The 14536-nt window shown below is 40.8% G+C and overlaps 1 protein-coding gene across 1 annotated transcript; it reads right to left on the reverse strand.

The window, feature by feature from the left end:
• Positions 1 to 1617: 1617 nt before the first annotated feature.
• Positions 1618 to 2574, reverse strand: LOC110312372 (olfactory receptor 10H1-like). The gene has a single exon (XM_021185920.1). The coding sequence runs from the start codon at positions 2572 to 2574 to the stop codon at positions 1618 to 1620; it is 957 nt and encodes a 318-aa protein (XP_021041579.1).
• Between the last annotated feature and the right edge of the window lie 11962 nt (positions 2575 to 14536).

A 14536-nucleotide genomic window follows, 5' to 3' on the forward strand; every position in this document is an offset into this window, starting at 1 on the left:
CTAGGTCTGCTTATAGGTATTCAAGATTCACACAAAATTTTCACAATTTTTTCTGAGAATCTGCTTATTGCTCTTTTCCTGTCTCTGCCTCTACCTCGGCCTACCTGGCCCTCTCCCTCCATCTCTGCCCCTCCATCTCTCCCCATCATTCTGTGTACTTCTTTGATGAGCTAGAGTATCTCACCGATCTACCCTGAACTGAACCCTGGTTTAGCTAAACTGACTGGCCAGCAAGCTCCATTAATGTATCCTCATGTCTGTTGCCCCACCCCTCCAGTATGAGATGACGACAAGTACATACAGCTATTCGCAGAATTTATGTAGATGCTAGTGATGTAACTCAGGTCCTCATGCTGGTACAGCATGAGGTACTTACCAACTGAGCCATATGTTTAGTCTTCACTAATTGAGCCAGCGAGCACCAGGGAGCTTCCTGTCCCAGCTCCTCTCTGTGAGCAGAGGTTCAGAGTTGCACTGTGCCACACCTGGCCTTTTTTTTTTTAAGTGGATATTAAGATCCAAATTGAGGTCCTTTACCTGCATATAACAAGCACTTTACCCATTAAGTCATTTTCCCAGTACTTGTTTATTGCTTTTTCTAACTTCTATTGTATACATCTTGACAATTCTAAAACGTAGGGTATTTTGTCTTCCTCTGTTATAATCAAAGGGTGGTCTCTGGTCAACTTATGGATTTCTTTGGGACAGGGTGTCTCTGTGTAACCCTGGTTGTCCTGGAACTTTCTCTGTAGGCCAGGCTGACCTTGAACTCAAAGATTCACCTGCCTCTGCCTCCCGAGTTCTGGGATTAAAGAACTCTGCCTGGCTCATCTTTAGTTGCCAAGGACCAGCCTGAGCTTGGAGAGAGGTTTTGAGGAAGGGGTATCTGGGAGCAGCAAAACAAACAACTTAAAGTCAAATCGTGGATACAAACTGGCAGCCTATGCTCTGTTCAAGACAGACTTGTATCCTGCTTTCTCTCTGTTCTGCTTTCTTCCTCTCTGTTCTGCTTTCTCTGGACATCTCTGGACACACACACACACACACACATATGTGTGTATGTATATATATATATATATATATATATATATGCATATATATGTATATGTATGTATATATATACATATATATGTGTATATATATGTATATATATACATACATACATACATGATTATGACTACCTAGTATCAGCAAACAAAATATATCATGAAGTCTTCCATTTCTTGATGAATTATGGGTATTTTTGTAATGGACTGAATTTTTGGAAGCAGAGGGTAAAAAGTGTTCTCATAATAAATACCTAAACCACCATTATGGTTCATTCATATTTTGACGCTTGAGTCCACCTGAGAAATATTAAAGACAAGTTGAGTACTCATAATATTTCCTGTAGCATGTTGGAATAGTCAAATATGATTTTCTCTGTATTGTCTCACATCGATTTCAATCTGCAAATAAATTCCAGATATTAGCACCTTCATTTACACTTAAATATGACTACAAACGTTTCACCAACATGAAAATACCATAAGTAAGCAGATAGTGATGAAGTGTTGTCGGAAATAGTAAAATTGAGTAAAACAATTTAATAATTCTTAAGAATGTTCGTATAGGTTATTAAATTTTCTCTGGATAGAGTTTACTTAGGAAGATCTTCTTCATGGAATTCTTTAGCTCCTTGTTCCTGAGACTGAAGATGATGGGACTAAGGAAGGGGGTGAGGACTGTGTAGGTGATGCCCATCAGAGTATCTCCTTCCAGAGACTTGGGGCCCTTAGGCTTGAGGTAAATGACAGAAGCAAAGCCATAATGTACAACCACCACTGTGAGGTGGGATGCACATGTGGAGAAAGCCTTGTGCCGACCCTCAGCTGATGGTATCTTCAAGATGGTAACCACAATGAAGGCATATGAGAGGAGGATGAGGAGAAAACATCCCAGGAGGGCTGTGATGCACACTATTCCTACACCCTTTGCCACCTCCAATACATTCTCTCCACATGCCAACTTCAATAGAGGTGGAACATGGCAGAAGAAATGGTGGATCTCATTGGGTCCACAGAAGGTGAGGTTGAAAATGGCTGTTGTCACCACTGTCCCCATGAATGATCCACCAACCCAGGACCAGGCTACCAGGCAGGCACAGCCACGGGGGCTCATGAGCACATTGTATCGCAGTGGGTGACAGATGGCCACGTAGCGGTCATAGCCCATGACGGTGAGTAGAAAGGAATGGGTGAAGCCAAATGTGAAGGAGAAGAACATCTGGCTGGCACAGGCCAGAAAGGCGATGGAGTGAAGTGTGGAGAGCAGGTCAGCCAACATACGTGGGATGATGGCAAAGGTGTAGAAAATCTCAGAGATGGAGAGGGCACACAGGAAGAGGTACATGGGTGTGTGGAGACTGTGTTCACTCCAGATGGTGGTCATGATGAGCAGGTTGCCTAGCAGTGTGAAGAGGTACATGAGCAGGAACAGCAGGAAGAACATCAGCTGAAGATGAGGGAAGGTAGAGAAGCCAATGAGGATGAACTCTGACACAAAGGTGTAATTTAGCCCCAACATGACAGCCATATCTGAAAGGGATGAAGGAATATCACTAACTAATTCGGATCATGGTATGCTAGTCTGTGCATATGTGTGCGTGTGTGTGGTGTATATGCAAGTGTTGGGGGTGACCTCCATTGCCTGTTGCTCATGTAGGGTAGCCAGAAGAGGACACAGAGTATCCTCTATTAAATCCTTTGAAGCAGGACCTTTCCCCAAACCTGGAACTCAAGCTTTATTAGCTAGAGTGGGAGCCAGGAATTATAGGATTCTCCTGTCTCTGTTCTTCTCTGTGCTACAAGCTACAGCAGTGCACAGGATTCCTGACATGTTATGTAGGGCTGGGATTTAAACACTGACTCCTGTGCTTACAAAATAAGTATTCTTAACTATTGGGCTATCTTTCCAGCCACATAGCTTCATTTTTTTTTAATAGCCATACAATACTTTCACATGTGGACACACTTCCCCAGTTAGTGGACATTTGAGTTGTCTGTCTTGCTTCTGTAAAAAAAAAATTGTCATCAGTGTACATATTCATCAAAATCTAAAGCAGATGAAAAGTTGCTAAGGTCTGGGACAAACGCCATGACTAATAATGGGTACTAAATTTATTTTGGAAGTATAAAAAAAATCTGTCACTAAACAGAAGCATTGAATTCTAGGACATCACAATTATGATTATTACCATTAAATTTTACACAGTACTTATATTTGTGATGGCTTGTTTTAAAATGAATACTTAATATTCTTCTACTTTAAATTTTTTCATACAAAGTAACCAGTTTCCTTATGACATTTTTATACATTTCACCATTTCACTGACCTAGATCACCACTGATCCCTTCCAACTCTATGTCCTCACTTTCACTTCAATATCACATGTGTTCTATTATCTTCCCTGCCCCTTTCCCTTAAAGCCTCCTTGCCCCTTCTCATGATCTCCTTTCTAGTTTTCTGGAATCCATCGACACTTAAACCCATATAAAGAAGCTGTCCTGAAGCTTTCATAACTTCATTTTTCTTCATATTCCATTGTCTACATTTCTATATTCATATTAGCCGTTTGTCTGTTGATGAACATTTGAGCTAATTCCATTTTCTTGCTATTGCCAATAATAACAGGAATAATCAGAATTATTAATACTATTCTTTATTGCATAATCAAAATTGCATGGTCTATGGGGCACATGATGTGTGTTTGTGTGTGTGTGTGTTTGTGTGTGTGTAAAATGCAATATGATTAAAATTAGTCCATGGCCATGCCTTTAACTCTACAATTTGAGAATGTCTTTGTGTGGTGCCGTTGTTGTGTACTTTGTGTGGTGTATGCATGTGTGCATAAGTGTGTAGGTGTGTCTATGCACATATGTGGAGCCCAGAAAAATATATCAGTTGTCTTCCTCTATCACAAACTGTTCAATTCTCCCAAAATAGCGTTTCAAGGATTTTAGTAGGATTTAGCAATGCAAGTTACCTTCCTGTCTCTATTCCCATTCCCAGAAATGAGTTATACCTGTGCACAGCCTGGCTTTTTAGATTCCTACTGAGGATTCAAACTCAGGTCCACCTCTCAGCTAACTCTTCAATTCTTTAACTTGTTTTAGGTTTTTTTTTCCCCAGTGGCAGAGATAAACCCAGAAGCTTATACATTCTGACTAAATACTGTATTAATAGGCAACACTCCACCTGCTCTTTATTTTTTGGAGAAACTTTAAAATTTTGCCTTTTAGTGATTTTGAACTATATAGCACATGATGTTTTTTAAATATAGTCACCCTAAGACCTGCATTAGGTCTTTTTTTTTTCTGCAATAGGTCTTAATACCTATTCCTTAACTATAGCCAAAACTTGTTTACCCATTAATCAACAAATCTCTATTCCCTCATAACTTCCCCAGCTAAACGGCAAATTTTGTTATGTTTAATTTTATCACAATAAGAAATACACTCTAAGATCAACAATTGACAAATGGGATCTCATGAAACTGAAAAGGCTTCTGTATGACAAAAGACACTGTGAATAGGACAAAACAGCCTATAGATTTGAAAAACGATATTCACCAACACTACATGTAACAAAGGGCTCATATCAAAATACATAAAGAACTCAAGAAGTTAGACATAAACAACCCAAATAACACTATTAGAAAATGGGGTATAGAGCTAGAAAGAGAATTCTTAACAGAGGAATTTCAAACGGCTGGGAATCACTTAAAGAAATGTTCAACATCATTAGTCAGCAGGAAAATGCAAATAAAAGTGAAACTGAGATTCCATCCTACACCTGTCAGAATGGCTAAGGTCAAAAACTCAAGTGATGCAACATTCTGGTCAGGAGGTAGAGCAAGGGGAACTCTTACATTGCTGTTGGGAGTGCAAACTTGTACAACTTTGGGAATCAAATTGTTGAGTTCTCAGAAAACTGAGAATAGTTTTACCTCAAGACTCACTATACCAATCCTGGGTATATACCCAAAAGATACCCTACTATAGCACAGGGACACTTGTTCAACTATGTTCATAGCAGCTTCTTTTGTGGTAGCCTGAAACTGGAATCAAACTAGATATCTTTCACCTGAAGAATGGGTAAAGAAAATGCAGTTCATCTACACAGTGGAAATCTATTCAGCTACTAAAAACAAAGACATCATGACTTTCGCAGGCAAATGAATAGAATTTGAGAATATCATCCTAAATAAGGTAACCCAGAGCCAGAAATACAGGTACTGTATGTAGCCACTTATACGGGTACATTAGCCGTAAAGTACACAGAACAATCATGCTATCATTGACTGACCCAAAGAAACTGGGCAATAAGGAAGTCCCAAGGGAGGACATGCAAATCTCACTCAGAATGGCAAACTAAATAGTCATTGAAGGTGGGTAGAGAGGGGGAACTGGGTAGGAGATGGGGTGAGGAGGTGAATGAAGATGATGATCAGGTGTGGGGGCAGGGAGAGCAAGAGAAGGCTGAAAGTGAGAGTAGAAATCAGTGTGGGGAGCATTTCTGGGACTAGCTGGAGGCCTGGAATGGGGGAGGGTAACAGGAGTATGGGGGAGGATCCTAGTGAGATTCCCACAAGAGGAAAATATAGAGACTATAATGGCCACCTCCTGTAGCCAAACAACTTCTAGAGGAAGGAGCAGGACATCAATGCGCCCACAAATTCTTCAACCCAAAATTTGCCCTGCCTACAAGATATGTAGGGATAAAGATGGAGCCAAGACTGAGGGAACAGACAGCCTATGACTGTCCCAACTTGAGACCTATCCCATGTGAAAGAGCCAACCTCTGACACTATTGATGATACTCTGCTATCTTGCAGACAGGAACCTAGCAGAAACATCTCCTGAGAGACTTCATCCAGCAGCAGATGGAGGCAGATACAGAAACCCACAGAAAAACATCAGGCAGTGCTCGGGGAGTCTTGTGAAGGAGTGGGTGATAGAACTGAGTAAGCCAGAAGGGTCAAGGACACCACAAGAAGACCTACAGAGTCAACTAACCTGGACCCATGGGGGCTCACAGAGCCTGGGCCACTAACCAGGGAATATGCAGGGGCTGAATCTAACCCCCTTACACTTTTGTATCAAATGTGCAGGTTGATCTTCATGTGGGACCCCTAACAAGTGGAGCAGTGCTGTCTTTTTCTCTTTTCCTGCCATTGGATCACCTTTCTCCTGTCTGGTTGGGTCTAAGTGGGAGAGGACCCCTAGTCCTACTGGGACTAGATGTCCCACGGGGAATGGTACCCAAGGGTAAGACTTGGAAGAGAGGAGGTTTGGTTCTCAACATCTATATGGTAGCTTCAGTTACAGGGGATATGATACCCTGTTCTACCTCTGTAGGCATCAAGCACACATGTGGTACACATACACACATGCAAGCAAAACACTCATACACATAAAATAAAAATACATCTCCTTTTAAAATATGGCTAAAAATACCTTAGAGAAAAAGAGGATTTTGTTTGTTTGTTTGTTTGTTTGTTTGTTTTATGGGTTTCAGTTAGTTGTCCCATGTCTTTGGGCCTCTGACAGCATATCATAGCAGAAAGGGAAAGAGGAAGTTCAGGGGCTACCCGCATGTGTATAAAAGAGAGTGGCAGGCAGAGACAAAGGTCCCACAATTCCCTGCAAAGACATCCTTCCCCAATGTCCTAATAACTTTCCTGCTAGGTCTCAAATCCTAAAGGCCATCTACAAATAGTGTCCTGCACTGGTGACCATACCTTCACTAGGTGGCTTTTTGAAGACTATTTCAAACTTAAATTATCACAAGTGAATATCCTATTCTATTATTGTTGTTCCTGTTATTATTCTCTCTCTCTCTCTCTCTCTCTCTCTCTCTCTTTCTCTTTGTGTGTGTGTGTGTGTATGTGTGTGTATGTGTGTGTGTGTGTGTGTATGTGTGTGTGTGTGTATGCGTGTGTGTGTATGTGTGTGTATGTGTATGTGTGTGTGTATGTGTGTGTGTGTGTGTATGTGTGTGTGTGTGTGTGTGTGTGTGTGTGTGTGTGTGTGTATGATGTTGATGTGTTCTGGTGCATGAAAAGATCAGAAGAAGGTTCAGTTTCCCCATAACTTGTTGTGAGGCATTCAATGTCAGTTTAGAGAACCAAACTAGAATCTCCTGGAAGAGTAGGAAACATTGTTAACAACTGAGCCATCTCTCCAGTCCCTGGTGAATGACTTCTTCAATCGGTTAAGGTCATTGATCAAATGTACAAGTTTATCATCAGAAATCAATGAAGAACTTTGGTGAATGGTGGCTGTGTTCCCCAAATACCAACACCTTTTAGTTTATTTGTTTGGATTCCAGGCATCACTGAAACATTTTTCCCCATTTCAGGATTGGCACCTTCCTATCACTTCAAAGATGGTAGTTCCAACAGCCTCACACATTCTTACTACTCCGAAATCGTGCAAATGAATGGATTTTGAAAATAACAGCCTCTAAGAGGAAATTGATGGGTGACACCAGGACATGTGTCCTTTGCCCTCATACAGTGCATTAAGTGCATAAAGCAAGGCTTCTTAACACAGCACTGTTGAATTTAGAACTACATGATTTATTGTGTGATGGGCCCATCCATGCCTTGTGTGGCGCTTAGCAACATCACTTGTCTCTACCACACAGAAGTCAGAAGTTGCTGACCAGCTCTGACAAGAAAACATCTCCAGAGAGAGAAACATTTTTCCTGGTTAAAATATCTGACCTATAAGGAATACAGTTGCCTCATTGGTACCCTTCCTTTGCACAAATTGTTCACAGTCCCCTTCTCCATTCGGCAAATACACATTTCTCTTTAAGACACAGCTTCAATGTCTGTAGAGTTTCTGTGGACACTATATTCCCAAGACAGATTTCCTAAGTGACTGTAAGACTCAAAGCTTGGTCTGGCTGGTGAGATGGCTCAGTGGTTAAGAGCACTGACTACTCTTCCAAAGGTCCCAAGTTCAAATCCCAGCAACCACATGGTGGCTCAAAACCATCTGTAATGAAGTCTGATGCCCTCTTCTGGAGTGTCTGAAGACAGCTACAGTGTACTTACATATAATAAATCTTTTTTTTAAAGTTCAATATTTTTAAAAAAAGACTCAAAGCTTATGACTTGGTGATGTGTCCATCAATCTGTGTCATTCTGGAATCATATATGTTTCTGGAACTGTATTATAAGTTTTTGTATCAGCAACTGTTATAACAATAGTATTAGTACTGTGTACTAAACAAAACAGATTCCCATAAGAATATCTGTCTTTCTGGATTTGTCCTATGTGCCTCCATGCACCTAGTACTATGTTCAGCACCACCTGTGTGGTTCTTGAATCTTTCTCCTGGCACTGGGAAGTATCTTCTGTGTTCCCAGTTATCTAGATGACAAGGGGGATTCCCACAGAGAGCTTTTCACTTTGCTAGGGCAGGACAACTGTGGAGTACAGGGGCCAGATGGGACTTAGGTCATGCTGCTCACAGAGCTTGTCTTCTCTTGACCTCTTGTTATACTTCTCATCACATGCTAATGGCTGTTTTAAAACTTCAAAGGCTGAACTCAAGACAAAGTTATTCTTTACCAATGACCTAAGCAATTGATGGAAAGGGAGAACTCTGTGATGAGAGCAGATCACACCACGGGGGATGAGACTGGGGTCATATAGGCCACCCACTAGCAGGATAGGACTTGTGATACCTACTCATTCAGAAAACTGAAAAACTAGGAAGAGAATAAAAGATCTGTGGCTTCCTGGAAATTGTCAGAACAAGGAAGGAGGAAGAGACAGAGTGCAGAGGATTTTTTTAAAAGGTAGTGAGAGTGTGCTGTGGATATGATAGTGAACACATGGTATTGCAAAATTGTCCAAAGCTGGGAATGTACAACACCAAGAGTGACACCTAATATAAACATGAGTTCAAGAAGAGTAACACACACAAACACACACACACACACACACACAGAGAGAGAGAGAGAGAGAGAGAGAGAGAGAGAGAGAGAGAGAGAGAGAAAGAGATGCCAAAAGGAGAGAGAGAAGGTGGGGTGGGGTAGACAGAACTGATTCTTACAAGAACTCATGGATGGTGCCACTTTGATATCCAGATACTTGAAGACTAAGACTGGCATTGATAAATCCTACACAGAAATAACCACAGTATTTTTCAAATCAAGCATTATAAACATTTTTAGAAAATATCATTTACTTTTAAATTAGTAATATATTTGATTGGCTAGTCATGATTATATAAATGTATGCAAAATAATGAATATTTTACTGCATGATAAATATTAAAACAATGTGTCATGTTTAAGTCAAACTCTTGGCCATACAAAGAACCTCAGCTGCTTATCAAGTTTTGTGTTGCAGCACATGAAATTTGCTTCTTGACAGATGTGACAGATTTTTCGATGACTAGAGTCACTCTGCTGCGCAATACACCATGAAACACCGTCCTCTCATCTAATTTGTTACCTGTGATCAGCAATTCTGCACCCGCTCCCTTCAAACAAGACTCTGGCAACCACTCGCACAAGGCACACACGGGAAAATTCTATGTGACTGCAGTGATGTGGAAGATAACAAAGGGGAACACAAAGAAAGAATGAGAGAGATGACATGGCTGGGCCATTTTTTTTTATGGTGAGAGAGACCTGCGCCCCCAATCCTGACACTGATTTTCACATATCGTCAAATATTCCCTGAGGGACAGTCCTGGTTTGAGAACCAACAGTTGGTTCTGCCTTCTCTCTAAAATCCCATCTTTCTCCTCCTATTTTCACATCATGGACATCTCTTAGTTAAACTGCTTTCCCTTTTCTTGAATCTCAGCTATCTCTTCTTTCTCTTCATCTAGCATGTCCCCTTTCCCACCTCTGAAGTCCTTATTGTTTATGCCCCATGGAATTAGCCTCTCAATTCTCAGAGTATTCTGTCTTCTATATGCCTGTCCCCAACATGCTGCTGGACTCTGGCTGCATGGACCAGTATCTGTTGAAATGCAAAGACATGCTGGGTAAGAAAATCTGCTCTTCTCTTTCTGCAAGTGAGGTTTCTTACCTGTCCAAACAACCTACCTTATAAAGTAGAAGATCCCCCCAAAATTCACACGGTCTTGATGACACCTGCCTCATATACTTGAACTTCTTGGAGAGTTGCATAGGCAGGTGGCTTCTCTGGGTTACTACCTGATGCGGCTTCTTCTCAGGTTTCTCCTGGTAATGTGGATGAGAGGAAATGGTGACCTACCCTCTGAACATGGTTCCTCTACTAGAAATTTCTGATGGAAAAAGTCTGTGCATGTGGAGATTGCACTGTACGGTTATGGCCAGTTTGGCAGAGGGCTTGAAGAAGCCTGGTCATCATCATTTATTGCATGTTCTGTGCCTATTGCCTGCTCTGGCTGGCTGTGGCCCTGCTGCCTCTGCTTCTGCTACAGGAAGCCCAAGTCCCATAGGGCTCTTCCAGGGATGAGGCAACCTCAGGGAATCTGTGTCCTCCTTCCCCTATCGCCCTGCTTTCCAGGAGTGAGTCAATTACCTGAGCTTCTCTGTGGCTCGAGAAGAGACTTAATTCTCAACAATCTGGAGATTTGGTTTACTAGCGATTGGAGTTATTAAAACAGCAACTGTTCACAGGGTCAAGAGGCTACCTAGTATCCTTCCCCCAGTCCTTCCTCATCTTGAATCTCTTGTTAAGGCAAGAAGTATTTTTAAAGTTTCATTTTAATTTAAAGAACTCACATACTTGTTGATTTTCCTTGAACAATTCAAATAATGCTGTGGTCCACATAGCCGGTATCCATCAAATCATTATATGACATTTTGTGGGAATCCTTTAAAATCTCTTTTTTAACCATTATTTTACATATTTATTTATTTGTGTATTTAGTGTGTGTGTGTGTGTGTGTGTGTGCGCATGTGTGTGCACACTAGTATGCACCATAAATAACACACTTGTGGAGGTCACCTGGCTAGCCACATCCAGAGCTTTACATATACATGACATGTATACCAATTCAAGCCTTTAAAATGAGATTGCTCTAGATATCATAATTTCATTTTTGAGAGTTATATACTTTACATAATAGAGTTCAGTATATAAGTCAATGGGACTGACATACTTTTTTGTTTTGTCTTGTTTTTGTTTTTTGAGACAGGGTTTCTCTATATAGCTCTGGCTGTCCTGGCACTCACTCTGTAGACCAGGCTGGCCTCGAACTCAGAAATCCTCCTGCCTCTGCCTCCCTAGTGCTGGGATTAAAGGTGTGCACCACCATGCCCGGCTTGGATTGACATACTTCAAATGTTCAACTAACACTGCTTTCTAGAGCAAAACATTTTCATTAGGGCTGAAGATGCCAGTCAGACGTTAAGAATCCAGATTGGATTTCCGGTATCCATGTCAGGCAGCTTACAGCTGCCTTCAACTTCAGTTCAGGGTATCGGATGCCCTCTTTCTAGCACCATGGTGACACACACACATGTAATATACACTTGGACACATAAATAGAAATAAAAAGAATACTTTTTTCAGTATCCCAAAGGGAAACTTTATTCCCAGAAGCACCCACTCTTTTCCTCAGCCACTGGAAACCTCCAAATTTTTTCCTGCCTATGGAATTGCCTATTTGGGAACATTTCACATAAATGGAAGTGTAAGAATGATAAACTTAAGTGCCCCCCTTATTTAACAGTACTTTCAAAGCTCTTTCACAATATATAATGTATTAATGATTCGTTCCATTCTGTAGCTGAATAATCCCTGCTGCATGGATTTAGCACTTCTGTATACCACTGTAAGTACTTTCTACCTTTAGATTTGTGAATAATGTTTTTTATAACCACTAGTATACAATCATATATGGGCACGTGTGTGTGTGTGTGTGTGTGTTCCACAACATATACATGGAAGTCAAAAGCCAACTTCCACTATGTGGGTCCCAGAAATCAATATTAAGTCATTAGGATTGGCAGCAAGAGACTTTATCTGCTGATCACCCAAGAGTTGTTTGAATTCATTTAAGTTCTTTTAGGTATATAAATAAGAGCAAAAAATACCACCCTTCATTCTGTTTCTTCTTAACCACCAGAGATAACCACAGATCAGATGGTAGCCTATAGTAAATGACTGTATGGATATTTTTTCCATACAAAATATTTGTACAAGGATCTGACAGCCTTGTCAGTATCTTCCAATAACTCATCTTTCCTCTGAACGTTTTCAAGTAAAATTTGTATTGACCAAGAATTCTCAAACTTTCTCTCTGACCTTCTGAACATGTCATGCTTTTTAGTAGTGACCACATTGTGAGTAGCGGGAAATTCAGCAGAATTACTGCTATCAAATATCACCAGAGAAGCTTCTGCCTGCAGCAGTGAGGAATGAATCCAAAGACACCCCCGCCCCCGCAACTGGACAATGTGCAGAGAGTGAGAGACTTCATAGCACTGAGTCATGTGAATGGGATATCTTATCACACCCCTTCCCTCTGGGCTCCAGGATCTGTGTGGAAGACGAGGCAGAAAGATTGTAGGATCCAAAGGTGATGTATGACTCCAAAAGAACAGTCTTACAGACACAACAGGACCAATGCACAAATGAACTCAGAAGCTATAGCAACACACACAGCACATAAACAGATTTAATTCATATGGAATTCCAGAACTGAGAGCGTCCCACTCCTAAGAAACTATTTAAAATCAATACTTACTGGCAATGGGAAAATCAGTTTTATCCAGTGGACTGTAACTGTGTGCATGAATCATGGGTCATAGTAAGCACCATGCCCAGGAGTTGTAGCCAACACACAACAAACTCCCTGAAGACTTTTGTTTTGTTTTGGCATGTTTTGTTTCATTGTTTATTTTTATTTTTGTTCTAGGTTTTTTTGAGAGAGATAGACAGAAACAATATAACACTGTGTGGGTAGGGAAGTTCTGAGAAGAAGAGTTGGGGAAGGGGAAAAGCATAACCAAAATATTTTGTATAAAAATGTCTTAATTTGGGAACAAAACACCCATGGAAGGAGTTACAGAGACAAAGTTTGAGGCTGAGACGAAAGGATGGACCATCTAGAGACTGACATATCCGGGGATCCATCCCATAATGACACCATTGCATACACTAGCAAGATTTTGCTGAAAGGACCCTGATATAGCTGTCTCTTGTGAGACTATGCCAGGGCCAAGCCAACACAGAAGTGGATGCTCACAGTCAGCTATTGGATGGATCACAGGACCCCCAATTGAGGAGTTAGAGAAAGTACCCAAGGAGCTAAAGGGATCTGCAACCCTATAGGTGGAACAACAATATGAACTAACCAGTATCCCCTGGAGCTCGTGTCTCTAGCTGCATATGTATCAGAAGATGGCCTAGTCTGCCATCAGTGGAAAAAGAGGTCCATTGGTCGTGCAAAGTTTATCTGCCTCAGTACAGGGGAACGCCAGGGCCAAGAAGTGGGAGTGGGTGGGTAGGGGAGTGGGGGGGGTATGGAGGACTTTTGGGATAGCACTGGAAATGTAAATAAAGAAAATACCTAATTTTAAAAAGTCTTAATTTTTAAAAAAGGACATCTTAAGGCCAATCTCATGGTAATAATTCTTTAATTGAGATTCTGTCTTTCCAGGTATATTTGTTTGTGTTAAGTTGACAAAAACTAAGGATGACAGGAGCTGAAGGTCATATGCAAACGAGAGCAAACTACCTAGGAAACATGGAGAAGTTTATTTATTTATTTATTTATTTATTTTCTTTATATACATTTCAAATGCCACCCCGAAAGTTCTCTATACCCTCCCTCCACCCTGCTCCCCTACCCACCCACTCCTGCTTCTTGGCCCTGGCATTCCCCTGTACTGGGGCATATAAAGTTTGCAATACCAAGGGGCCTCTCTTCTTGGGAATTGAGTCCATTGATATTAAGGGATATTAAAGAAAAGTAATTGTTGCTTCCTGTTATTTTTGTTTTTAGAGCTGGGATTCTGTTCTTGCGGCTGTCTTCTTTTAGGTTTGTTGAAGGATTACTTTCTTGCTTTCTCTAGGGTGTAGTTTCTGTCCTTGTGTTGGTGTTTTCCCATTATTATCCTCCGAAGGGCTGGATTTGTGGAAAGATATTGTGTGAATTTGTTTTTGTCATAGAATACTTTGGTTTCTCCATCTATTTTAATTGAGAGTTTTTCTGGGTAGAGTAGCCTGGGTTGGCATTTGTGTTCTCTTAGGGTCTGTATAACATCTGTCCAGGATCTTCTGTCTTTCACAGTCTCTGGTGATATGTCTGGTGTAATTCTATTAGGTCTGCCTTTATATGTTACTTGACCTTTTTCCCTTACTGCTTTTAATATTCTATCTTTTTTTAGTGCATTTGTTTTTCTGATTATTTTGTGTTGGGAGGAATTTCTTTTCTGGTCCAGTCTATTTGGAGTTCTATAGGCTTCTTGTATGTTCATGGGCATCTCTTTCTTTAGGTTAAGAAAGTTTTCTTCTATAATTATGTT

The sequence above is a fragment of the Mus caroli genome, unplaced genomic scaffold (genome assembly GCF_978045245.1).
Source record: "Mus caroli unplaced genomic scaffold, Mus_caroli_1 scaffold_18, whole genome shotgun sequence".
In the NCBI taxonomy this organism is placed as follows: domain Eukaryota; kingdom Metazoa; phylum Chordata; class Mammalia; order Rodentia; family Muridae; genus Mus; species Mus caroli.

Coding starts and splice junctions, on each gene's coding strand:
- LOC110312372 (XM_021185920.1), bottom strand. CDS start 2,574: ATGGCTGTCATGTTGGGGCTAAATTACACCTTTGTGTCAGAGTTCATC.